Below are 27,672 nucleotides of genomic sequence, written 5' to 3' on the forward strand. Positions count from 1 at the left end.
CAATTCTGTTATACTTACCGTTAGATATGTGAGCCCAGAGAACACTGATATATTCCTGGGTGCTGAATATATTCAGATACTGCTAGTAAGGTAGAGATCATTGGAAAACAGACTGGTATGATGTTAAATATGTGTCTACCATATGAGCCAGCAATTTTCCTAGGTTTATATATATACCCAGGAGAAGCAGAATCACATGTCCAGACAAGAACTTGTATGCACTATTTACACCAGTATTATTCATTGTAGCCAAAAAGTAGAGAAAATGCAGCTGTCCATTAATGGATGAATGGATTAAAAATTATTAGTACCTCATTCTTTTTTAGTACACCATAACATGATATAACATGGATAAATCTCAAAGACATTTATGCTAAATGAAAAACCACCAGACATAAAAGATCACATATTATTGGATTCTATTTGTAGGAGACATATCCAGAGAAGATAAACCCATGAAGAAAGTAGATCCATAGATACTGGGGCTGGGAGAATGAGTGCCTGCAAAGGGCACTCAATTACAGTTTCTTTTTAGGCTTGATAGAATTTTCTAAAATTAGCTTATGGTAAGGATTGACAATTCTGTGAATATACTAAAAAATCACTGAATTGTATAGCAATCTTTAACAGTCTCCTTTCCTCAAATGATGGATTAGAAAACAAAAGAAACCTATGAGGAACAGAGAGAGACAAAGACATCAACAATCATCTTAGAGACACCCTGCTTTGACAATACCAACTTGGGCAGGAATAGTTCCTAACAGGAATCATTCTAATCCAAAACAGTTAAGTTCTTTACCTATTATCTCCACATCAGGACTTGCATTCTTTAAGCTGAAGTGCAGCTTAGAACCTGGTTTCATGCTGTGTCTCCCACTATGGGGCCTTTCTTGGCAACAGCATTTAGCTTTGTCTCAGGGAATACATACCAGCCGTTAATGGGAAGCTGTTAAATATTTTGTCTCTGTCATCATGGATGATACTATGCAGTTTGGTAGTACAAAATTACCATACCATCTCTACTACTTAAAAAGTCTTGGGTTAAGCTCTGGAGAATTTTCATAAGCAAATTCTTCTGTATGGGCTGGATCAGCAAAAACTCCAATAAAATCTATTTCCAGGAAGAATGGACCATCTACTTTATCAGCCAGGGTGAATCCAACAGAAGAGATCTACATTGAAATACAGAAATTGATCAAAATCTCATATACTGATACCATTCCTGGAGTTTTGAAGTTCCTGAGGTGATTAATATAACTAGGTCTTGGGGCACCTGGGTGGCTCAGTCAGTTAAGCGTCCGATTTTGGCTCAGGTCATGATCTCTCAGTTCAGGGGTTCAAGCCCCACATGGGGCCCTGTGCTAACAGCCCAGAGCCTGTAGCCTGCTTTAGATTCTACGGCTCCCTCTCTCTCTGCTAACATGGATGCGCAGGGCTCACTCTCCACTCTCAAAAACGTTTAAAAAAAAAGAATTTAACATAGCTGGGTCTTGACACTATCAGCCCTTAGCAAGTACACCAGAGTTCTCAAATGCTGTAGCAAATCCTAAGTGCAGGGCTGATTTTCTACCTTCTACTTTCTCTTCCCTCTCCAAAGTGTCCACTTCAGACTGGTAAGGTCAGCATGTATGTCTAATGGAGGTTCCTTGTAGCCCTCCTAAACTTCAATACTTTTCACTATTTTGGAGCTAAAATAAAATGTGAGCAGGCTGAAATGATGACGACCATAGGAAATTCCTGCAGGATGGAGGTTTGGCTCACAAGATATGTCTGAGTCAACCTCCATATGGGAGTAACAGGGATGGCCTCAAGAATTTTTAGCTTTCATTTGCCAGCCCTCAAAAATGAACTGAAATGATCCTCACAGGAGTTCTGTTTCACTAAAGGGAACAGTTCTGAGTGAAAGTACAGGAAAATGTTACCTTATCAAGCAGAAGCTGGTACTGGGCATCCCGGATTCTTCCTTGATTAGAGAAGAAAAATTTGGAGAAAGGAATCTGAAAAAGAAACCACATACTTAACATCTCAAATGTCAGCAAGTGAGGCAGTTGTATGGAATTGCAACGATAATAGTTTAATGCTAATGTTATTTAATTCTAACGTTATAATTCTAATACATGCAGTTATGACAAGTGGCTAGTCATTTTGATCATCGATATACATTTTTTAAAAATGAAGTATTAGTTAGGCGCCTGGGTGGCTCAGTCAGTTAAGTATCTGACTTTGGGCTCAGGTCATGATCTCACGGTTCGTGAATTTGAGCCCCACATCAGGCTCTGTGCTGACAGCTCACAGCCTGGGAGCCTGCTTTGAATTGTCTCCCTCTCTTTGCCCCTCCCCCACTTGCACTCTGTCTCTGTCTCAAAAATAAATCTTTAAAAAATTTTTTAAAAACTTTAGATGGCTCCTGGATGGTTCCATCGGTTCATCTCAGGTCATGATCTCACAGTTGGTGGGGGTTCGAGCCCCGGATTGGGCTCTGTGCTGACAGCTCAGAGCCTGGAACCTCCTTCAGATTCTATATCTCCTCCTCTCTCTGCCCCTCCCCCTCTCAGGCTCTGTGTCTCTGTCTCTCTCTTAAGAATAAACCAACATTTTTTTAAAAAATGAAGTATTAGAAGAAAACAGATAAAAACCTTTCTAAGCCAGAAATCCCAAAGGAAAAATGATACAGTAGAGTACAATTTAACCTTCTGACAGCAAAGACAAAGGATAAATATGTGTAACGTTTATGAACAAAATTCTAATATCTTAAACACAAAACTTTCACAAATAACTAAAGTTTAATAACCAATAGAAACACGGGGAAGAGGGAAAATGGGCCCACTTGTATACAGCGGGTAGGTGTGCAGATTGGTACAACTCTTAGAGTGGCCGGCAACTGGGAGGCAAGAGTCTAGGAGGATTCCGAGAAGCCCCCTTCTGTATACACACACCCTCTTCCAGGTATTCATGCTAACCTCTGTTGCTGAGAAGGGAGTGTGCACAAGTAAGGTCCTAAAGCAGCAGACCTTAATGTAGGGAAGATTATCCACTGTAGGCCCGATTTAATCACTTGAGCCTATAGGAGGGACTGGTGAAAGAGCTAAAAGCATCAGCGATTCAGTGGGGGAGATCCTCCACTTTTTCTTCTAAAGGTGGAGGAAACGAAATGGCAAGGAATGCAGGCAGCTCCTTGGAGCTGAGAGTGGTCCTCAGCTGACAACCAGTCAAGAAACCAGGACATTAGTCCTACAATCACAGGAACTGAATTTGGCCAATAACCTTAATGAGCTTGTAAGTGGATTTTTCCCCAGAGCCTCCAGAAAGGAATATAGCCCAGGAGACACCTTAATTTTAGCCTTCTAAGGCCCTGAGCATTGAACTCAGCCATACCAAGTAAGCTAATGTGGGTCTTTTGAAGCTGCTAAGTTTACGGTAATCGCTCACAGCAATAGAAAACAGCAATATTTAGCGAAATTTGAAATGCTGTAACTTTGACCTACCAACTTCACTCTTAGGAATTTATGTTACAGATAGACTCTGACAAATATGTAATGGTACAGCTTTTTCTAATTAAAAAAAAAGGAAAAATAGGGGAATGGTTAAAAGATTACATTGCATCCACACAATTCAATACTGTACAGCTGCTTCTTTTCATGTAGTTCTACACAGGATGCAATGGCAGACCTCTACAATGTATTAGGAAAAAAAATCTAGGGCGCCTGGGTGGCTCAGTCGGTTGGGGGTCTGACTTCGGCTCAGGTCATTATCTCATAGTTTGTGAGTTCAAGCCCCACGTCGGTCTCTGTGCGACAGTTCAGAGCCTGGAGCCTGCTTCAGAGTCTGTCTCTCCCTCTCCCTTTGCCCCTCCCCCACTTGTGCTCTGTCTCTGTCTGTCTCTCTCTCTCTCTCTCAAAAATAAAAACATTAAAAAAAAATTAAGGGGCGCATGGCTGACTCAGTCGGTTAAGCATCCAAATTAGGCTCAGGTCATGATCTCGCGGTGTGTGACTTTGCCCCACATCAGGCTCTGTGCTGATAGCTCAGGGCCTGGAGCCTAGTTCAGATTCTGTGTCTCCCGCTCTCTCTGCCCCTCCCATGCTCATGCTCTGTCTCTGTCTCTCAATAATAAATGTTTAAAAAAATGTTTTTAATTAAGAAAAATCTAGACAGAATACACAGTATAAAAATAAATTTTTTAAAAGCCTCAAAAACATAATAATAAAAAATTTGCTAGAGCAATTGGAGAGTTCCTGGATGGCTCAGTAGGTTGAGCAACCGACTCTTGATTTCAGCTCAAGTAATGATCTCATGGCTTACGGATTCAAGCCCCACATCAGGCTCTGTGTGGAGAGTGTGGAGCCCTCTTGGGATTCTCTCTCTCCCCCTCTCTTTCTGCCCCTTGCCCACTCATGTTTGTCTCCCTTTCAAAATAAACTTAAAACAAAACAATTTACCACAGCAACTGGGAACAACCCAGTGTCTATTAATACAGGAATCAACTATGGGAATTCCATTTAACAGAAAATGCCAGGGGTGCCTGGGTGGTTCAGTCGGTTAAGAGTCCAAATTTGGTTCAGGTCATGATCCCACAGTTTGTGGGTTCGAGCCCTGCACTGGGCTCTGTGCTAACAGCTCAGAGCCTGGAGCCTCCTTCAGATTCTGTCTCCCTCTCTCTCTGCCCCTCCCCTGCTCATGCTCCCTCCAACTCTCTCTCTCTTTCAAAAATAAATAAACGTTAAAAAATAAATTTTTTTAATGCCAAACAAAATAACAATAATGAAAAATAACTCCACAAAGCGACAGGGAAGCTCTCTAGGATTTAAATTAAAAAAAAAAAACAAACAAACCACTAAAGATGTACAAAGTTTGTTATTTATACTTTTGAGTATAATTAGACAAAATAAGAACATGTATTCACATTTGCTTATATTTGCATAACAAAACTGCCAACTACACAAGAAACTACAGAGCGGCTTCCTAGAGCGGGTGAGCAGGAAGAGTCAACAGGGACATGAGTGGGAGTGAGGCTTCTCACTGTACATCATTTTAGATTTTTGACTTGTGAACCAAAAAATTAATGTGCTGTTCAGATTACTTATCACCAAAAACACTTGTGGACATAAAAGTCTCAATTCAAAGCTCAGATTCCAACCCACCACTGCAGTAGATCACACTGCTCACATAGCAGATTTAAATGCAGTCACACCCTATTTCACCTGCTCTCTTCATTCCTGTCAGACAAACCTGGGGGGGACCCCCCCATCAATTTTTCATTTTGCACCCTAGTTTCACACTTCATCTACCTCATTATTCAAAATATATTTTGGAAATGGAATCAAGGCTACCTGGTTGCCATTCAAGGAACATGTGTCATCCACCCTACTGTCCCCTCAAACTAATCTATCTTTTTGACAACAATTCTCTAAGAACACTGTCTACATCAAAGGAACTGGATTTTTTTTAGCTGGATAAAAAAGCTAAGAAGAAACATTAAATCTTGCATTAAAAGCTTGCATAAAAAGAAAAGGATGAACAGTTGTTCTCTCTTTCCAAGGGACAGTAAGCTAAATTTTATAGTTTTTCCATCATTTTCCTCTGTTTTCTCCCTGTAATCAGAGTAAATACTTAAGCATCTCACTTCTGTTTACTAAAGGAGAATTATTAATGCAGAAGTTAACAGCAATTAGTAACATTTAATTAAAAACCTCTTGTGACTACACCTATTGTAATGAGCACTGAGTAATGTATATAAATGGTGAATCACTATGTTGTATACCTGAAACTAATTTAACATTGTAGGTCAATAACACTTCGATTAAAAAAAAATCTCTTCCCCAACACTTTCCCTTAATAATTTAAAGAGAGCTGTTGCAAACAACTATTCTTTCTGGCCAAAGTTAGGACTACATGTATTTTCAGGGAAGAAAGTAATTGTTAACAATTAAATAGCAATGATACCAGAGAATAATTTGTCAGTGTGCAAGCCCTAAAAAATGTACATACCATTTATTCTAGGTATGTTATTTCTGAGAATATATCCCAAGAAAATAATTAAGGATATTTACTTCAGAGTTTGGCACAACAGTGAAAATCTCTGAAAACAATCGAAATGTCCAGTAATAGAGGAACAACTAACTAAACTGTCTTCTATTTATATAGTAAAATATCATAAAGAAATTTAAAATGATATAAAAATGTATCTCAGCAGGAAGTTGTATATGAAATTCAGTGAACAATATATGTTATAAAACAGCACTGACACAATAACATTTTTGTTAAAAAAATTTTTTTGAGGCAGAATCACAAAAATCTGGGGGGAGGGGCCAAGATGGCAGAAAAGCATGGGAGTTTTTTTGCATCTCTCATCCCTGAAATGCAGCCAAATCAACCATTAACCATCTTGCACACCTAGAAAACTGATTTGAGGATTAACACAACAATCTGCACAACCTGAACCACAGAACTGCAAGGTATGCAGTGCGGACAGGTAAAATGGAGGAGAGAGAAACCACCAAGGGCAGGGAGCTGTTTTTGCTGGCAGAGAGAGCACAAAGACAGGGGGAGAGTATAGGAAAAGCACCCCCTTCCAAAAGCAGCTGCAGAGAAAAAGGAAGAGTGGAAACAGCCACAAGGGTCTAAACAAAAAAGGGAGAAAGGAGAGGGCTTAAATTCCATTAAGACTCTAAACAGCAGGAGTGCAGAGTCTGAAACTTCATAGCTGGATACCTGGTGGAGCTCTGGTGGGAAGAGTGAATCCCCAGGAGCAGAGTGAGGTCCAAGGGGTCCTCAGGCCACACGAGGAGAGGTGGTTCCCCTTCTGGGAGGACATTTGGTAGAGGCTGTGCAGCCTCCCCACAGGCAAAGGTCCCAAAGGACCCCAGAGAATAACCACATTCCCTGGTGCTGGAACAAGGTCATTAAGGATGAAGCCTGGTGCCAGATGTGTGTTGTTATTTACCATAATCCCTAAAACACTGCTGCTACACAATCACGCAAACCTTCTGGGATGGGCTGGCACCCAGCTGCAGTCTCTGGGCATCGACAGCAGCACAGTCTGTAGAACATTCCTAGGAGCAGGCTGGAACCCAGGCATTGCTCAGCGAGACCCTCCCCCAGAGGGTCTGAGCAGGTCAAAGCTGCAGTCCCTTAGAAGTGAGGTGTTGGGAAACACAGCCCCATCTGAGATAAAACTCAGGAGGGAGGTGCCACCTAGCAGCCTGACGGCTTGGTCATGGACAGTGTAGAAGTGGGGAGTGGACAGAATCCCTAGTCAAAGGAGGGATGCTTGATTGCTAGTTGGGGAGAAATGGGTGATGCCATTTTCACCCCACACGCCTGCACACACCACAACAATCCACCCCAGTAAGGCAAGCAGCGCCATCTAGTGGAGAACAGAGTCATTCACTAAGCCTCACCTAACTAGGCCAACCGTGCTCTTCAGGAACACAAGTCTCTCCACCAGCTTAGTTTACAGATTATAAAGTGCTTCATCGTTTGATTTCTACAGGAAACCAGATGTAATTTCAACAGTATTTTATTCTGTTCGCTGGCCCTTTTATTCAATTTTTTTTCTTTTCTTGAATACAAGAGAAAGAACTTATTTTCCATTTTTATTAAAAATATTTTTAATTTTAGGGGCGCCTGGGTGGCGCAGTCGGTTAAGCGTCCGACTTCAGCCAGGTCACGATCTCGCGGTCCGTGAGTTCGAGCCCCGCGTCGGGCTCTGGGCTGATGGCTCGGAGCCTGGAGCCTGTTTCTGATTCTGTGTCTCCCTCTCTCTCTGCCCCTCCCCCGTTCATGCTCTGTCTCTCTCTGTCCCAAAAATAAATAAACGTTGGAAAAAAAAAAAAAAAAGCACTTATTAAAAAATATTTTTAATTTTTTCTATGGTATTTTTTTCTTTTTTGTAAATTTTTAAAATTATTTCATTTTATTCTATTTTATTGTATTCATTTTTTCAAATTTTCAAACGTTTTCCTTTTTTCTTTCCCATTTTTTTCTTATCCTTCCCTTTTTTCTCTATCAAGCTCTTTCAACAACCAAACAAAAACACACCTAAGATCTACTATCCTTTATTTGATTTCTTTGTGTTGTTTTTAAATTTTTTTCTTTTTTTTACTTTATTAATTCCTTTTCTTCCTTCAAAATGACAAAACTCCAAAAGAAAGAACAGGAAGAAATGAGAGCCAGGGACTTAATCAACACAGATACAAGCAAGATGTTTGAACCAGAATTTAGAATCACAAAAATAAGAATACTAGCTGGAGTTGAAAATAGATTATAATCCTTTTCTGCGGAGATAAAAGAAGTAAAAGCTAGTCAGGATCTAATAAAAAAATGCTATAACTGAGCTGCAATCGTGAATGGATGGCATGGTGGCAAGGACGCATGAGGCAGAGCAGCGAATCAGTGATAAAGAGAACAAACTTATGGAGAATAATGACGTAGAAAAAAAGGAGGCAGCTAAGGCAAAAGAGGACAAAATAAGAATTACAGAATTCAGTGACTCATTAAAAAGGTATAACATCAGGAGCACCTGGGTACCTCAGTGTTAAGGTTAAGCATCTGACTTCCACTCAGGTCATGACCTCACAATTCATGAGTTCAAGCCCCACATCAGGCTTTGTGCTGACAGCTCAGAATCTAGAGGCTGCTTTGGATTCTGTGTCTCCCTCTCTCTCTGCCCCTCCCCCGCTCATGCTCTCACGCTCTCTCTGTCTCTCTCTCTCAAAAATAAACATTAAAAAAAAAAAAAAAAAAAGGAGTAACATCAGAATCCTAGGGGTCCTAAAAGACAAACAGAGAGAAAAAGGGAAATTTATGTGAGCAAATCATAGCGGAAAACTTTCCTAACCTGGGGGAAAGACACAGACATCAAAATCCAGGAAGCACAAAGAACTCCCATTAGATTCAACAAAAACTGACCACCAACAAGGCCTATCAAATTCACAAAATACTCAGGCAAGGAAACAATCATGAAAGCAGCAAGGGAAAAAGAAGTCCTTAACCTACAAGGGAAGACAGATCAGGTTCACAGCAGGCCTATCCACAGAAACTTGGCAGGCCAGAAAAGAGTGGCAGCCAAGAATTCTTTATCCAGCAAGGCTGTCATTCAAAATAGAAGGAGAGATAAAAAGTTTCCCAGGCAAACAAAAATTAAAGGAGTTCAACTACTAAACCAGCCCAGCAAGAAATTTTAAGGGGGACTCTCTGATGGGAGGAAAGATGAAACAAAACAAAACAGAACAAAACAAAAAACGACCAAAAGCAACAAAGACTAGAAAGGACCAGAGAATACCACCAGAAACTCCAACTCTACAGGCAACATAATGGCAATAAATTCATATCTTTCACTACTCACTCTAAACATCAATGGTCTAAATGCTCCAATCAAAAGACACAGGGCAACAGAATGGATAAGAAGACAAGATCCATCTATGTGCTGTTTACAAGAGACCCATTTTAGACAGATTGAAAATAAGGGGATGGAGAACCATCTATCATGCTAATGGTCACCAAAAGAAAGGTAGAGTAGCCATAATTATAACAGACAATCTAGATTTTAAAATAAAGACTGTAATAAGAAATGAAGAAAATCATTATATCATAATTAAGGGGTCTATCCACCAAGAAGACCTAACAATTGTAAACATTTATGTTCCAAACGTGTGAGCACCCAAATATATAAATCAATTAATCACAAAGTCATTGCCATAATAGCAGGGGACTTCAACACCCCACTTACAGCAATGGACAGATAATTTAAACAGAAAATCAACAAGGAAACAATGGCTTTGAATGACACACTAGACTGGATGGACTTAACAGATATATTCAGAATATTTCACCCTAAAGCAGAATACACATTTTTCTGAAGTGCACATGGAACATTCTCCAGAATAGATCACCCTCACAGAATAGATCATCCTCAACAAGTACAAAAAGAGCTGAGATCATACCATGCATATTTTCACACCACAATGCTATGAAATTTGAAATCAACCACAAGAAAAAATTTGGAAAGATAACAAATACTTGGAGACTAAAGAACATCCTACTAAAGAATGAATGGGCTAAGCAAGAAGTTAAAATAGAAATTAAAAAGGACATGGAAGCCAATGAAAATGATAACACCACAGCCCAAAACCTGTGGGATGCAGCAAAGATAGTCATAAGAGGGAAGAATATAGCATCCACGCCTTCCTAAGGAAGGAAGAAAGGTCTCAGATACACAACCTAACCTTACACCTCAAAGAGCTGGAAAAAGAACAGCAAATAAAACCCAAACCCAACACAAGACAGGAAATGCTATCGAACTCCCCCAAAAAACAGTAGAACAGATCAATGTAGCCAGTAGCTGGTTCTTTGAAAGAATTAACAAAATTGATAAACCCCTAGCCAGTTTGATCAAAAAGAAAAAGGAAAGGACCCAAATAAATAAAATCAAGAATGAAAGGGGAGAGTTCACAACCAACACTGCAGAAATGCAAACATTAATACGAGAATATTATGAGCAATTATATGCCAATAAGATGGGCAATCTGGAAGAAATGGACAAATTCCTAGAAACATATAAACTACCAAAACTGAAACAGGCAGAAATAGAAAATCTGAACCAACCCATAACCACCAAAGAAATAGAATTAGTAATCAAAAATCTCCCAAAAAACAACAGTCCAGGGCCAGATGGCTTTCCAGGGGAATTCTACCAAACATTTAAAGAGTTAACACCTATTCTCTTGAAGCTGTTCCAAAAAATAGAAATGGAAGGAAAACTTCCAAACTCGTTCTATGAAGCCAGCATTACCTTGATTCCAAAACCAGACAAAGACTTCACTAAAAAGGAGAACTATAGACAAATTTCCCTGATGAACATGGATCAAAAATTCTCAACAAGACACTAGCCAACTGGATCCAACAATACAGTAAAGAATTATTCACCACAACCAAGTGGGATTTATACCTGGGATGCAGAGCTGGTTCAAGATCTGTAAAATAATCAATGTGATACATCACATCAATAAAAGAAAGGACAAGAACCACATGATCCTCTCAATAGATGCAGAGAAAGCATTTGACAAAATACAGCATCCTTTCTTGATAAAAACCCTCAAGAAAGTAGGGATAGAAGCATACCTTGAGATCATAAAAGCCGTATATGAAAGACCCAATGCTAATATCATCCTCCAATGGGAAAAACTGGGAGCTTTTCCCCTAAGGTCAGCAACAAGACAGGGATGTTCACTCTCACCACTGTTATTCAACATAGTATTGGAAGTCTTAGCCTCAGCAATCAGACAGCACAAAGAAATAAAATGCATCCAAATCAGCCAGGAGAAGGTCAAACTTTCACTCTTCACAGATGACATGATACTCTATTTGGAAAACCCAAAAGATTCCACCAAAAAACTGCTGGAACTGATCCATGAATTCAGCAAAGTCGCAGGATATAAAATCAATGCACAGAAATCACTTGCATTCCTATACACCAATAATGAAGCAACAGAAAGAGAAATCATGGAATCAATCCCATTTACAATTGCACCAAAAATCATAAAATACCTAGGAATAAATCTAACCAAAGAGGTGAAAAATCTATACACTGAAAACTATAGAAAGCCTATGAAAGAAATTGAGGAACACACAAAAAAATGGAAAAACATTCCATGCTCCTGGATTGGAAGAACAAACATTGTTAAAATGTCAATACTACCCAAAGCAATCTACATATTCAATGCAATACCTATCAAAATAATACCAGCATTTTTCACAGAGCTAGAACAAATGATCCTAAAATTTGTATGGAACCAGAAAAGACCCCGAATAGCCAAAGCAATCTTGAAAAATAAAACTGAAGCTGGAGGCATCATAATTCCAGACTTCAAGACATATTACAAAGCTGTAATCATCAAGACAGTATGATACTAGCACAAAAACAGATCAATGCAATAGAATAGAGAACCCAGAAATGGACCCACAAAAGTATGGTCAACTAATCTTTGACAAAGCAGGAAAGAATATCCAATGGAATAGTCTCTTTAGCAAATGGTGCTGGGAAACTGGACAGTGACATACAGAAAAATGAACCTGGACCACTGTCATACACCATACACAAAAACAAACTCAAAATGGATGAAAGACCTAAATGTAAGACAGGAAACCATCAAAATCATAGAGGGGAAAGCAAGGAAAAACCTCTTGGATCTCGGCCACAGCAACTTCATACTCAGTATGTCTCCAGAGGCAAGGGAAACAAAAGCAAAAATGAACTATTGGGATCTCATCAAGATAAAAAGCTTCCACACAGGGAAGGAAACAATCAGCAAAACTAAAAGGCAACCAATGCAATGGGAGAAGATATTTGCAAATGACATATCAAATAAAGGGTTAGTATCCAAAATCTATAAAGCACTTATCAAACTCAACAACCAAAAACCAAATCATCCAGTGAAGACATGGGCAAAAGACAAACTTCTCTACAGAAGACATCTAGATGGCCAACTGACACATGAAAAAATGCTCAACATCACTCATCATCAGGGAAATACAACTCAAAACCACAATGAGATACCACCTCACACCTGTCAGAATGGCTAACATTAACAACTCAGGCAACAACAGATGTTGGCGAGGATGTAGAGAAAGAGGATCTCTTTTGCACTGCTCGTGGGAATGCAAACTGGTCCAGCCACTCTGGAAAACAGTATGGAGGTTCCTCAAAAATTAAAATAGAACTACCCTATGACCCAGCAATTACACTACTAGGTATTTACCCAAGGGATACAGATATGCTGATTTGAAGGGGCACATTCGCCCCAATGTTTACAGCAGTAAACACTGGCTATTGACAATAGCCAAAGCATGGAAAGAGCTCAAATATCCATCAATGAGTGAATGGATAAAGAAGAAGCGGTAATATATGTGTATGCGCATGCGTGTGTGTGTATGTGTCTACATACACACACACAAACACACACACACACAAAATGGAGTATTACTTGGCAATCAAAATGAATGAAATCTTGCCATCTGTAACTAAATGGATGGAACTAGAGGGTATTATGCGAAATTAGTCAGAGAAAGACAAATATCATATGACTTCACTCATATGAGGAATTTAACAGATGAACACAAGGAAAGGGAAACAAAAATCATATAAAAACAGGGGCGCCTGGGTGGCTCAGTCGGTTAAGCGTCAGACTTCGGCTCAGGTCATGATCTCACAGTCCATGAGTTGGAGCTCTGTGTCGGGGGGCTCCAGCTCAGAGCCTGGAGCCTGTTTCAGATTCTGTGTCTCCCTCTTTCTCTCTCCTCCCCCACTCATGCTCTCTCTCTTCTCAAAAATAAATAAACGTTAAAAAAAAAATCACATAAAAACAGGGAGGGGGTCAAAACATAAGAGACTCTTGAATATAGAGAACAAACAGAGGGTTGCTGGAGGGGTTATGGGAGGGGGGGGATGGGCTAAAAGGGTAAGGGGAATTAAGGAATCTACTCCTGAAATTATTGTTGCACTATATGCTAACTAACTTGGATATGAATGAATGAATGAAAGAAAGAGAGAGAGAGAGAGAGAGAGAGAAAGAAAGAAAGAAAGAAAGAAAGAAAGAAAGAAAGAAAGAAAGAAAGAAAGAAAGATCTGGAAGGTACACACCAAAAGTATTTTACCTTTGGGTGGTGGTTAATTTTTTTTCCTTTTCGGGATTTTCCAAATTTTCTGTATGAAATCCTAGTTTAATAATTCATTATACTGGAGCGCCTGTGTGGCTCAGTCAGTTAAGCATCCAACTTTGGCTCAGGTCATGATCTTATGGTTCGTGGATTTGACCCCTTATTTGGGCTCTGGGCTAACAGCTCAGAGCCTGCTTCAGATCCTGTCACCCTCTCTCTCTGTCTCTTTCCTGCTCACGTGTTCTTTCTCTCTCTCAAAACTAAACATTTTAAAGTAATAATAATTTGTTATATATACTATTTGTATACAAGTGTTACATATGTAGTAATTTTTTGCTTATGTAACTATATTAATGCAGAAATATGCATCAAGTGTCTGTTATATGCTAGGCACTGCTCAGGTGCAGGGGAGACAGCAAGGGAGACAATACAGACAAGGTTCCTGCTCACAGAATTTACAGAATTTATGTTCCAGGGGTGCAGGGTAGAAAGTGATAATAAAGAGACAAGTGAATGAACAAAATAATTTTACTTAGTGATAAGTTCTATGAAAAAAGTAAACAGGGTAGTGTTAGTGACTGGGTTAGAGGATACAACTCTAGCTACAGGGGTCAGGCATCTCTGAGGCCTTTTGAGCTGAGAGGTGAATGACAAGGAAGAACAAGAAGGTGAAAAGCCTACCAAGCAGATACAACATGAAGTACACAGGCTCTGAGATGGAGGTGAGCTTGTTGGGTGTGATACACAGAAAAGGGGCCAGTATGGAGGAAGAAGGTAGGCAGGGAGACTGAGGATAAAGACGGGTCTGATACTGTAGGCCCAGTAGACCATGTTAAGGAGTTTGGGCTTTATTCTAATTGCAATGAGAAGCCACTGGAGGGTTTTAAGCATGTGACTGATGTAGTCTGCACTATGTGTTAGATCACTCTGGCAGCTGAGTGGAAAGTGAATTTTAGGGGGCAAAACCATGAAGAGGATGCTGTAGTAAATCCAAAGGCCTGGACTAGGGTGAGTGGGAGAGATGGCTAGAATGGTCAGACTCTAGGTACAGTACAGGTGACAGAATGTGCTAAACAGACTATATGTGGGGTAAGGGAGAAAGCAATCTAGAATGACCCTTAGGTTTAAGTATAAGCAAAACAGGGACTTTCTTTGGAGTTTATGTATTAAAAACCTTCAGTAGACAGAAGAAAAGAATGTGAAATTGAAATTCATTCCCTTAATTTCTACCTCTTTTCCTCTAGGTGAACATTTTTACCTTCTTAAAGCTTACTCTCACAAAGTAACAGTGCCTTATATTACCAAAAAATGAATAAAAATTTTGATTGTAAAATATGAAGTATGTATTGCTCCTAAGAAGACTTTCTCCTAAGCTAGGGATACTAGCTTAATAGAGTTGCCTGTTAGAGGGGATGTGGTGGAAACTTAAGAAGAAACATCTACTTGGGCACAGAGCAGAGATGTACCCATGATTTACCCTGGACCTGGCCATATCCTTATGAGAAATATTTACTGGTTAGGAAACTAACATTTATATTAATTAAAGAAAAAATCACTTATATAAATCTCACCCCTAGAACATCTTCCTTCTTTCTCTTTCCACACCTTCCAAAAGGGATTAATAAGGAAAAAAAAAACACACAAAAAACTACAGGATAGCCATGATTTCAAAAGACTTCATTTTCATACACAATAAAGACTTATGCTGTTACCTTGACCTCCTGCCAGTAGGGCCCCCCACGGGTGAACATGAAGTAACTGTACATTTGATTCTTCCTCTGGATTATATCCGTGTCCTGTCTAATATTCACCATCCAAGGCCGACCATCTCCACGTACACGGAGATACAGAGTGTTGAACTGGGACCAATCATAAGACCTCTTTCTCTCGAAAGGGCCCTAAGGTGCAGAAAGGAAAATTAAGTTCATCTCATTTTCCACCACTAGCAAAATTAGTCATCTTTTGAAGTATCGAAAGGATCCACTGGCATTTTTCTACCTAGTTTGCCCTTCTACCATAAGGAGGCAGATAAATCTGGGGATTATTTTTTTAGCATAAAATACTGACATAGTATTTATGTTTCTCTTTTTTTTAATGGTCACTTATTTTGAGATAGAAAGCATGTATGCGTGCACAATTGGGGGACAGGCAGAAAGAGAGAGAATCCCAAGTAGGTTCCACACAGCACAAAGCCCAACGCAGGGCTCAAACTCTTAACCTGAGCCGAGATCAAGAGTCAGACGCTTAACCAAATGCACCCCCCAGGTGCCCCGTATTTATGCTTCAAAGGTAATGTTCAGGACATGATTGGCCCAGGACAGTGTTGATATGTGGTAGGCACTCATATGTATCAATGAATGGAAATGAATTGCTGTATGTACCTTTTTTTCCCCTGGTCCTATCAAGTAATGGATTCTGAGTGGGCAGTGACAGCTGCCTTCCTATAAATCAGAAAACTATGAAAGAGCTCGAGTTTTAAAATCGCTCTTTTATAACAATAGCTACCACCCACTGAAAACCTACATAAACACTGTGAATGCATAATTTCATCCTCACAGCCCTCTGAGATAGGTACTATCATTGTGTTCCAGCTTACAAATGAAGAAACTGAGCACTCAACTAGGAAATGGTAGATCCAGTGCCATTTAATTCCAAAATCTATATTTAAAAAGAAAAAAAAATTTTTAATGTTTATTTATTTTTGAGAGAGAGAGAGGAAGACACAGAATCTGAAGCAGGCAGCAAACAGCCCAATGCAGGGCTCGAATTCACGAATTGTAAGATCATGACCCGGGCTGCAGTCACTCAACCAACTGAGCCACTCAGGTGCCCCTCCAAAATCTGTATTCTTAACAACTACCTATACTGTCTCTCATGGAAAATGGAATTTAGTGTTAATTTAAAAAGGTGTTTATTTACAGCATTCTCAAAGGTAATCTGATTTCGAGAATAGCAGTGCTCAGATATGAACTATCTTACTTACTAGCTGTGTAACTTTAGACAAGTTGTTAACTCTCCCAAAGCCTCAGTTTCCTCATCTATATAATTAGGATGACCACACTTTACAGGATTGTTGTGAGGAATTAAAGGGATATATGTATATATGTGTATGTACATATATATATGTGTACATACATATATATGTATATATGTGTATATATGTATATGTACGTGTGTGTGTATATATATATATATACATATATATATACACACACACACACACAAAGTAGCAAGAGGACTGGCAAGGCACACTTAATAAATTGTATCGCCTATTTTCATTACTCCCCAGTGTTTATCCAGCCATAGAATTATTTTCTACTGTGGAATGACCAAATCCATTCTGTGGATTTCAGGCACTGGAAAGAAAAAAAATCTTTATATGCATACTTGTCTCTGAAAGAACACATACCTTTCTTTCTCATCATTATCTGGAGAGAGGGACCCTGGTAACTAACATTTGCCTTTCTCCTTAGAGTACAATAGCCAAGCAAACATCCAGAGGCTATGGCCAAGGCCAGGCATGAGAGCCTGTCCAGGTAGCCCTGAAACAACACCCAGTCAGCAAATTTGCAAAAAGCCATAGACTGGTTGTGAGACAAAGGAGCTAACCTAAGTAACTCTAGAAAATAATGCTCTGATGGGAAACTGTAAAACTAAAGACAAAGGAAACTATGTATACCCAGTGTACTCTAGTCGGTAAAGTTGTTTCTCACAGGGTTATGGGTTAAAAGTTCTGAAACTGCTGGGGCGCCTGGGTGGCTCAGTTGGTTAAGCATCCAATTTTGACTCAGGTCATGATCCCATAGTTTGTGATTCTGAGCCCTGCATCAGACTCTGTGCTGACAGCTCAGAGCCTGGAGCCTGCTTCAGATTCTGTTGTCTCCTTCCCTCTCTGCCCCTCCCCTGTTCACACTCTCTTTCTCTGTCAAAAATAAACAAATATTAAAAATAAATAAGTTAAAAAAATTTTTTTAATTAAAAAAACTTAAAAGTTCTGAAACTGTTTTGCATGTACACTGGGGTTGAATTAACAGGTTAAGTTGATGGTAACTAATGGGAGACAGGTTTCTCACATTATTACAGTACGAAGTTATAGGTAAGAGGGAGAAGCTGAAAATGAACCACATGGTACTATATTAGAGTCAGCACGGTATGAACTCCTATTTGGCTTGTACAGAAATAGTTACAGACGTGTTTCCACGATTGGTATACATCCCTGTATTTCCTGCTGTGTCCATTGAGAGGTCCTGGAAGTACTGTCAACCCAGTAGCAACAAGCATACTCAGCACCCAGATCTGGGTTTCTAATACCGTTCTCCAAAAAAAGGCATCAGGGCTCTTTTGGGAAATGGCCAGTTCTAGGTCTGGGACAGAGAAAATACAAAATGTGCTTAGGACATCTTATAGTGCCAGAAAGTTCTAAAAAACAAAAAAATGGAGGCATGTCAAAAGGATAAAAACCAACTTGAAAGAGCTTCCAATGGCCAAAGCTGGAACAATTTGAGCAACAAAATAAATAACATAGCACTGGATTATAACCCGAAGTACGAGTCCATACAAAATGACTGGCTGACTAAATAAAGTCGGAGAAAAACAAAACTTCTTCTCTGAAGAATACCCAATAATATATGAAAATACCATCCCTTTAAGGAGACAGAACTTAACCCCATGCCCTGCTCCCATGCCTTGAATGTAGGATGCTCTTAGTGACTTGCTTCCAAAGAAGAGTATGGAAAGAAGAAAAACAAATAGTAACAACAGAGTAATCTGGCAAACCCTATCCTGACCAGGGGATCAAGGTTAACACATCAATGATAAGTCACATTGCTAGCATGTACTCCTGATATGATGTGATGAAAACAGTACTTCAGCTCTGTGGTATTCTTCCTAAAAAACCAAAAACCCAGTCTTACAAGGAGAAAAAAACATCTGAAAATCCCAAATTGAGGATTATTCCACAAACTACCTGACCAGGATTTCTCAAATCCTCAGGAAAAATAAGGAAAGACTAAGAAACTATTACATGGTAGAGGAGCCTAAGGAGACATGACAACTAGATATAATGTGGTGTCCCGGCTGGGATCCCGGGACAGAAAAAGTACAAGTGGAAAAACTACTGGAATACAAATAGTGTCTGGAATTAGTTAATAGTAATGTACCAATGTTGGTTTCCTAATTGTGACAAATGTACGAAAGCAATGTAAGATAGCAACAATTGGAGAAGGTGGGTGAGGGGCATATGGAGCCTTCTGTACTATCTGCACAATTTTTCAGTAAAACTAAAACTTTTCTAAAATAAAAAAGTTTACTTAAAAAAACAAATAAAAACTACATGCTGACCCTACATCCACCCTAATGAATCTCTGGCCATCACAGGGACTGTGGTCTATTAGAGAAGACGCATATCTCCCGAGATCATTGTTCAAATGTCTGACTTCTCAGAGCTCCTCAAACATAAGAATGTCCCACCCTGACCCAAAGTGATGCCCAGAAACAAGTGCCCCCTCCTCAGGAACCGCTTCCCCCTTATGCTTTTGCTTTACACCTGTGCCCCGTAGTTACTTAACCCCACTGACACAGATGACCTACCAGGTGTTTTCACTCATAGAAACAAAAGCTATCTGTAGGGGCAACTGAGTGACTCAGTTAAGCATCCAACTCTTGATTTCGGCTCAGTTCATGGTCTCACAGCTCCTGAGTTCGAGTGGCGCAATAGGATTCTCTTTCCCTCCCTTTCTTTCTGTCCCTTCCCCACTCGAATTCTCAGTCTCTCAAAATAAATAAACCTCAAAAAAAAGTATTTTGTTTAAAAAACAAAAAAAGGGGCGCCTGGGTGGCGCAGTCGGTTAAGCGTCCGACTTCAGCCAGGTCACGATCTCACAGTCTGTGAGTTCGAGCCCCGCGTCAGGCTCTGGGCTGATGGCTCGGAGCCTGGAGCCTGTTTCCGATTCTGTGTCTCCCTCTCTCTCTGCCCCTCCCTCGTTCATGCTCTGTCTCTCTCTGTCCCAAAAATAAATAAACGTTGAAAAAAAAAATTAAAAAGAAAAAATAAATAAATAAAAAACAAAAAAAGCTATCTGCTACAGTTCATACTACAATGAAATTCACCCCCGTTCACTGGAAAACTGAGGCTCTGGGACTTCACTTACCCTTGGAATCCTGGATACCATTGCACAGTACCCACTGCGGCCACTTTCCCCATCTTTAGGCGCCTCAGAGCTCAGAGTTCCATACAGCAGTGCACTCTGATTATTCTTGCCCATTTTCAGGAACACTTCACTTCTGCCTCCAATTGTCTTATCAGAAGTCACCATCCACTTATCTAAGTCCTCTTTTCCACGGAATTGCCAAACAACCTTGGCTTGTTCCAGCAAGACCTCATGCAGAGGGCGGCCTTCAGGGCCGATCCAATAATTCACAATATCATCCTTCAAACGCCTACAGTGGTTCTTTATTTCATCTTTAATTGCCTTATCAAAACTAACTTCCGGCTTTTCCTCTGGAGAGGTTATATCCAAAGCAACTTCTCTCTGGTGATGTCCTTGCAAATCCCCTTCAGTATTCCTTTGAGAGGAGGTTTTGCCAGGAGCAGCCACAGGTTTCTGAAGACTACTAGAACAATAGTCTGCAAAGCGATTACCCAAAAATGGACATGAGGAAACACTTGGCTTCAGGCATTTTCTGAAAATATAAGCGCTACTCAGAAACTTGTGAACCAAAGCCATAGTAAGATAAAATGTAAATTTCTCCCTGGGCTACAAAGGAAAGAAGCTTCAGCAAATAGCTCAATTCCACCTAGAAAGGAAAAGACATTGAAGAGTTACCAGGGTAGCAATGACTGCATCACAATTTCAAATTCAACAAAGACATGTGTTGTGAAATTCATGAGCTTATTTTCTAATTCTATAAACACTTCCCCAGGGCCTACTATGAACATAAGCCTGTTTACGCAGTATATAAAGAAAGTATCCCCCTGCCTCGTGAAAAAATGAGAAGAGGAAGAGAAACACAGGCCCCCTTCATGGAGTTAATTATTACCTCAAAATAATTCAAGTATGTACTTCAAAAGGCTGTATTGACCTTAAACCAAATTTTTATGCTGATTCTTATTTTTTTATTTTTTTAATTTTTTAAAGATTATTTACTTTTTGAGAGACAGAGCATGAGTGGGGGAGGGGCAGAAAGACAGGGAGATACAGAATCCAAAGCAGGCTCCAGGCTCTGAGCTGTCACCACAAAGCCCGACGTGGGGCTCAAACTCACAAACCTGAGATCACAACCTGAGCCCACGTCGGACGCTTAACCGACTGAACCACCCAGGTGCTCTTATGCTGGATTTTTAAAGAAATCATTGATACCTAAAATAAAATACTCAACTAATTCACTCCAAGACCTAGGATAACTGACAACATTTTAGCACTTCATCTATACAAACAGGGACTACAGGGTACATTGTATGTGGAGTCAGAAAACATGCCCACTTATTAGGTTATGAACATTGTGACTATTGGCAATTTCATATGGCTAAACCTAATAAAGCTCTTTATCCTCTGGTAAAGCTATTAATCTTTTGAAGCCTCCATTTCCTCAGGGGTAAGGCTGTGTTAACACCTCCTCTACTTACCATAAGGTATTCTTCTGAAGATCAGATGGAAAGAAGGCTACAAGAGCATTCTCTGATCCAGTAAGGTTTTCAAACCACCTGGCATATATTATCTCATTTAAGGCACACAAGGCTCCTGTAAGACAAGCCAGGAAGATATTTCCTTTCTCTAGGAAATAGACACCAACAGGTGAAATGATTTGCCTAAGCTCACACTTCTAATCAGCATGGAAGCTAGAATTAGAACCCTAGCCTTGAGTCCTTCCACTAAATGCTGCTGCTTCTAGTAAAAACATCAGCAACACAAGTTCTATTGCTCTAGTAAAATAACAACTTTGGCTAAACAGTTCTCTCTCCTACTTACTCCAGCTACCCCTAAGAGGAAATAAAAGATGCAATGCCAATTTCTTTGTCTTTCTCCTATCTTGGCCCAAAGACCAGGAGAAAGGAAAAACAAAAACAAAAATTCATCCACTAGTCAGAACATGATGCTGAATGAGGAAATAAACAGAACACTAAAAACTTAAAAGAAAAAAAAAAGCCTCAAAAATGCCAAAATCCAACAATCTGGCTCACCTGCTTCAACTGCCTAGTAGTCTACAACTAAATGGTGCCCAGACCACCCTAACTACAACCAAGGAGTGGTCAATCTTCTAGAGTGCCCCTCCTCCCTCACTCCTCACATCAGGGGAATCACCACTTTCTTTCTTCTAGAACACTGCACTCTGCTCCCTGCCTCCAGGCTTGCTGCCACCACCTCTACCTCATCCCACCTCTCAGCATCTAGAAGGGCCTAAAACATAAAACTGATCACTTATCTTCTCTGATTAAAACACATGTGGGACTCCCTCATGGTCTTCAGAATAAAGGCCAACTTTCTCCACAGGGTCTAAAGACTCCACATCTGGCCTCCATTCATCTCCCCAACCTCACCTCTAGTCACATCCCACTCTCTACTCCAATCCTGGCTAAACACCTGTGGTCCACCAAGTGCCAACCAGTACTCCCTTCTCTGGGCTTCAGTCTTTGGCTGATTGCTGTTCCTAGGCCAGGAATGCCCTCCACAGATTTTGCCTAGCTACCTTATCCTTTGGAACTCAGCTTCAACATCCCTTACCCCTCCAAGAACCCTTCCTTGACGATTCAACTTCACCAGCACCTGCATCCCTCTAATGTAATCTTACTGCATCCTGGGCTTACACTTTCCCTACTAGTTTACTGCAATTTCTTCATTAGTCTCTTCCATCAAGACACTCCAGTCTGGCGAGGGAGACCATCCTCACTGTGGTACTTCCAGCTCCCAGGATGGTGCCAGGCATGCAGGAGACTTGTAATATATGTTAAATAATACCTCCACAATTCCCCACTTCCTCAACCAGTGTCTTGGTTCAGGGTCTTATTGCTTCTTACCAGGACTACTGTAACTTCCCAACAAAGGGCTTCTCAAACTTTAAGTGCCTATGAATTGGGGCATCTCTGTAGCTCAGTGGGTTAAGCATCCAGCTTTTGACTTTGGCTCAGGTCACGATCTTGCGATTCATTAGTTTGAGCCCCGCATCAGAATCTGTGCTGACAGCTAAAAGCCTGGAGCCTGCTTCGGATTCTGTCTGTCTGTCTGTCTGTCTGTCTCTCTCTCTCTCTCTGCCTCTCCCCCACTTGTGCTCTGTCTCTCTCTCTCTCAAAAATAAGCATTAAAAATTTTTTCTTAAATCACTTTAAAATGCAGATTCTGATTTAGTAGGTATAGGATAAGGCCTGAGATTCTGTATTTCTAACAAGCCCCCAAACGATGCCCTTGTCATTGGTCCATAGGATACTCTTTAAGTAGCAAAATTCGAACACATCTCCTTGACTCTGATCTCCTCTACTTCTCCCGATCTATCCTTTGACAGGCAACAAAAGGGATTTGTCTAAATCTGACTGCACTCCCCTTATAATAAGTCAGCAATTCCTCCCCAGAAATTCAAACACAAGGCCCTCCAAAATGTGCCCAAGTCCCGATCTATTGCCTCATATCCATGGGCAATAACCTCAGCTCCATCAAGACCAACTGTAGGGGCACCTAGGTGGCTCAGTCAGCTGAGCGTCCAGCTCTTGATTTCGGCTCAGGTCATGGGATCAAGCCCCTTGTGAGGTTCTGTGTTGAGTGTGGGGTCTGCTTAAGATTCTCAGTTTCCCTCCCTGTGCCCCTCTCCCCCGCTTGTGCACGGTCTCTCTAAAATTAAAAAAATAATAATAATTTTTAAAAAAGACCAACTGTAATCCTGTCTGAACACATACCAAAAAAAAAAAAAAAACCCACTGTTGAAACCACAAAAATGACCAAATATTCTACTATCTTCGCTAATATGAATGACTAACATATCTTTTTTAAGTTTATTTATTTTGAGAGAGAGTCTGTGAGTGAGGGGGGCAGGGCAGAGAGCAAGAAATGAGACAATCCCAAGCAGGCTCCTGTCAGTGCAGAGCCTGATGCAGGGTTCGATCCCACAAACAGATCATGACCTGAGCCAAAGAGTCTGGACACTTAACCGAGAGCCACCCAGGTGCCCTGAATGACTGGTATATGTTGACCAATCATGGCATTAGCCTAACACTAGATAGATAAGACTTCACATTCCCAGTCATAGAATTACCTCCACTTCCAGACTACTTTCCCCCAAATCACTTAACACAAACCTAAATCCAATAATAAATCCCTTTTAACACTCTCTTACTTAGATGTTACATGGTTTCCTATGGTATGTGTTTTTTCTCACTGTAAGAAGTAATAAGCTCATGTTCAACTATAGTCATGTTCCTGGTTGCCTTCCACCAGGGGGCAATGACATTACTCTTCCTCCATACTCTCCTGACAATCCGTGCATACCCCTCTTTCGCCCTTACATAATGTTAGAATATCACTTTTATCTGTCTACCTCACTAGTGTGACCTCCTTAATCATAAGGACCATGGCTTAAACATAACTGATGCCCAATGATGTTTGCTGAATAAATGAAAACCATGCAAACAGTATATTTTCACATGGACTAAAAAAAGAAGGGAACCAGGAAATTAAAAACAGTTGATCTGAGGTCCTGGAATCAAAGGTAATATTTCAATTTCCCTCACTGATTGTGCTTAAATAATTTTATCTCTATATATTAAGGAATTTGGGAAACAAATGATAATCCTACAAAATGGAATTTGTACAATCATAAAAGATTCTCGAGAACCCCAACCATAGGCTACACTACTAAGTAGCAAATAAGGAGGAATCCAAACTGCATATATACAAATATTGCAAGCATAAAAATGCAGAGACAAAAAAGTTTTGGGTGGTGAAAAAAGGCTTAAAGCTGTATATAGGATGGGATTATGAGTAACATTATTCACCCTATTTTCCACATTCTTAATAGTGCTGTTACTTCTCTAATAACATAAATTTAATTATAAAATTTTGCTTTGTATTTTTACCAATAAACATAAAGTAAAACCCATCAAATGGATGATCCGGTGCCGAAGTTGATGAATTTTGACGGCAACGGAACCCACTGAGCTAAAAGAGAGTAGTCTTAGTAAAGATTATATACCCAGGGCTTACCATGTGCCAGAAACTGTTCTAAGTATATTTCATTGACTCCTCACAACAACCCTGAGAGAAGTGCTATAACTGTTCCCATTACAAAGACGAGGAAACGGAGGTTCCAAGAATAAATTAACCGAGGTCATACAGCTAGTAAGTGGCAAAACTAACCCTCGACCCCTGTGTTTTAACTCCGGATCTGATTCGGGGGAACGGTCGGGACCGTGCCACGGAGAGGCAGCCCTGTCAGGCCTCACCTGCTGGGGCTGTGTGGCCCTCCCACGTCCCGGACGTGCTAACAGCCTGCCGGTGCTTGCTGGCCTCCCCGCCGGAGCGCGCGAGTGACTTCCACCCGGATCTCCGCTTTTCGCGACCGGGTACTCCACTTTCTTCGTGTGCGTCCGTCTGCTTTTCCAGTCCGGCGCCAAACCAGACCTTAGGGCACTAGAGTTCCGGCCGAGGCGCAGTCCGAAGAAGAGAAACAAGATTTCCGGAGCCCGGCGAATTCAGGCTTTTGGTCGAACAGCCTCCCAAAGGGCTCCGTTTACCCCCTCCTGATCTCTTCTGCCTTGTGTGAGAAAGTGGCGGAGAGTTTAGAGACGCTTTTCTCCTTCCCTTTCTGCATCCCTGCTTCAGGCTGCAAATTCCACCTCTCATCTTTCAAACAGGACCCAAATACTGCTAACGTCCTTTCGTCCCCGGGCGCCAGAGTCCCCTCTTGCCGCCTCTCCCCGCAAGCACCTAAAAGCTGCCCATGGCCTCAGAGGACTGGATCTCCTTGGAATCGCCCCTCCCCCGGAATCTTTGGAGACCCACCACGCACCTGGACAGCAAACCGTCCTACCAGTCCTACCCAAATCCTCCCCAATGGGGCCGCCCACTCTCCAGAACTTCTGTATCCATTGCACACCGCTGTTTAAGCACTTTCAACATTGTGTCTTAAGTATTCACTTCTCACTTCCTCTGCCACTCTGTGAGCTTCTTGGGTCCAGAACTATGCTGTTCTTCTGTCCTCAGCAATTAGCACTGTGCTAGCAGGAATTAAGCTCTTAGCAAGTATTCGAATGAATTGTAACCCCCGGCAATTAATTCCAGTCTTTTCCAAGTTTCCAAAAGGCCTCACCGAATACAATTAATTGGCTTTTCCAAGTTTCCCCCACCACTTGTTTCCATTCCACCACCTCTTACTTCTTGAAATTCTGCTTTTGACTTTTCTAGACTGACACTTGCCTGGTTATCCTACCGCCTTGAACCTTCCACAGCTGCCTCCACCACTGACTCTTTTTAGTTTCAGATATGAGTTATGTACAATTTCATCTTCCCTAAATCCCAGAATACATTTCCAACCTCTTTTTGTTAAGAGCTTTTTTATTTTTTATTTATATTTTTATAAAATTTATTTGAGAGAGAGGGAGAGGGAGAGGGAGAGAAAGAGGAGCAGAGAGTATCCCAAGCAGGCTCTGTGCTGTCCACGCAGAGCCAGACACAGGGCTCAATCTCATGAACTATTAGATCATGACCTGAGCCAAAATCAAGAGTTGGATACATAACAGACTGAGCCATCCAAGGGCCCCAAAGATCTATATTTTAAAGTATATGACAGGGTGCCTTGTCATACAATATTTGCTCTTCTGTGTCTGACTTACTTCATTTGGTATAATATATTCAAGGTTCAATCGTACTGTAGCATGTGCCAGAATTCTCTTCCTTTTTAAGGGTGAATAATACTCCATTGCATGTACTTACCACATTTTGTTTTTCCATTCATTATTGATGGCAACTTGGCTTATTTCCACCTTTTGCGCATTGTGAACAATGTTACTGTGAACATACGTGTACAAATATCTGTTCAAGCCTCTGCTTTCACTCTTTTGGTTATTAAACCCATATGGTAATTCTAATGTTTAAGATGTGAGGAATCGGGGCATCTGGCTGGCTAAGTGAGTAGAGCATGAGGCTCTTGATCTCAGGGTCATGAGTTCAAGCCACACACTGGGCATGGTGCCTACTTAAAAATTTTTTGAGAAATCACCATCTTACATTTCCACCAGCAATGCACAAGAATCATTTTCTCTACCTCTTCAGCAACACTTGTTATTTTCTGTTTGTGTTTCTTTTTTTAGAAGAGCCATCCTAAAGTAAGTGCAGTGATATCTCATGGTGGTTCTGATTTGCATTTCCCTATTCATTAACTGTTTAAGTGTATGAAACCCCATGGGTATTCCTTAGCAGTGGGGAAAGGGAGGCTGAAGGGAGGGAAATTGATCAAATCAAGAAGGAAGGATGTGAGAATGGCAGGCAAAAGAGAGGGTGGAGGCATTATGGGAGAGAATAAAGACAAAGGGTTGAGAGAAATTATTATTTTGGTTAATCCAGCCAGGTCTGCGCTGCCTTCTTTCTTAGCCTCCCAGGAGCTCCCAGGGAGTGGGCTTTGCCAGAACTTAACTGTAGCTTTGTTCATAACAAAACTAAAACCCATCCAAATTAGAAATGGAGCCAACAGAGGACGGTCTTTTTATAGACATAAGGTAGCCAAATGCCTTGAAATGATAACATGACAAAAGAAACACAGCGAAGCAGACCAAGAACAGCCATTGCAAAGAGAGACCTTCTCACTCAAAGTGAGATGGACCTTAAAAGTATCATCTGGAGACGTGGAACCAGAGGACATTGTAGCTGCTGTGCATCAGGACATGAATGAGTAAAGCCCTGCAGTTACCTATGTTGCAGAGAGAAAAGAGGCAAAAGTGTTGTCCGGTCCTGGCCAACCTTAGTAGGTAGGAGGACCTTGATATACTTTCCAATTAACATGAATTGACATAATATATGTAAAGTGTTTAGCATATTT

The 27,672-nt window shown here is 40.7% G+C and overlaps 1 protein-coding gene across 3 annotated transcripts; it reads right to left on the reverse strand.

Annotated features, from left to right (window-relative positions):
* Positions 1-402: 402 nt before the first annotated feature.
* On the reverse strand, positions 403-25,371 carry NDUFAF1 (NADH:ubiquinone oxidoreductase complex assembly factor 1). 3 transcript variants are annotated; one of them, XM_086710410.1, is made up of 6 exons: positions 25,082-25,370; positions 21,281-21,395; positions 19,806-20,451; positions 15,369-15,554; positions 1,923-1,997; positions 403-1,172 (listed from the first exon to the last, which is right to left on the reverse strand). In XM_086710410.1, the coding sequence occupies exons 3-6, from the start codon at positions 20,379-20,381 to the stop codon at positions 1,023-1,025; spliced, it is 987 nt and encodes a 328-aa protein (XP_086566536.1). In that variant the 5' UTR covers positions 20,382-20,451; positions 21,281-21,395; positions 25,082-25,370; the 3' UTR covers positions 403-1,022. The 3 variants fall into 3 exon arrangements, with proteins under 3 accessions (XP_086566536.1, XP_086566535.1, XP_086566537.1); XM_086710409.1 differs by lacking the exon at positions 21,281-21,395 and having other exon boundaries at positions 25,082-25,368; XM_086710411.1 differs by lacking the exons at positions 15,369-15,554; positions 21,281-21,395 and having other exon boundaries at positions 25,082-25,371.
* Between the last annotated feature and the right edge of the window lie 2,301 nt (positions 25,372-27,672).

Source organism: Puma concolor, chromosome B3 (assembly GCF_028749965.1).
Source record: "Puma concolor isolate L17-30 chromosome B3, mPumCon1.1.hap2, whole genome shotgun sequence".
Taxonomy (NCBI): Eukaryota; Metazoa; Chordata; class Mammalia; order Carnivora; family Felidae; genus Puma; species Puma concolor.

Bases quoted from the DNA above. Each gene is read 5' to 3' on its own strand.
- NDUFAF1 (XM_086710410.1), bottom strand. From the start codon at position 20,381: ATGGCTTTGGTTCACAAGTTTCTGAGTAGCGCTTATATTTTCAGAAAA. The intron at 1,998-15,368 runs GTAACAGCATAA...TTTCTTTTTCAG, and splicing joins CCTACTGGCAGGAGGTCAAG to ATTCCTTTCTCCAAATTTTT. The intron at 1,173-1,922 runs GTAACATTTTCC...ATTTCAATGTAG, and splicing joins ACCAGCTTCTGCTTGATAAG to ATCTCTTCTGTTGGATTCAC.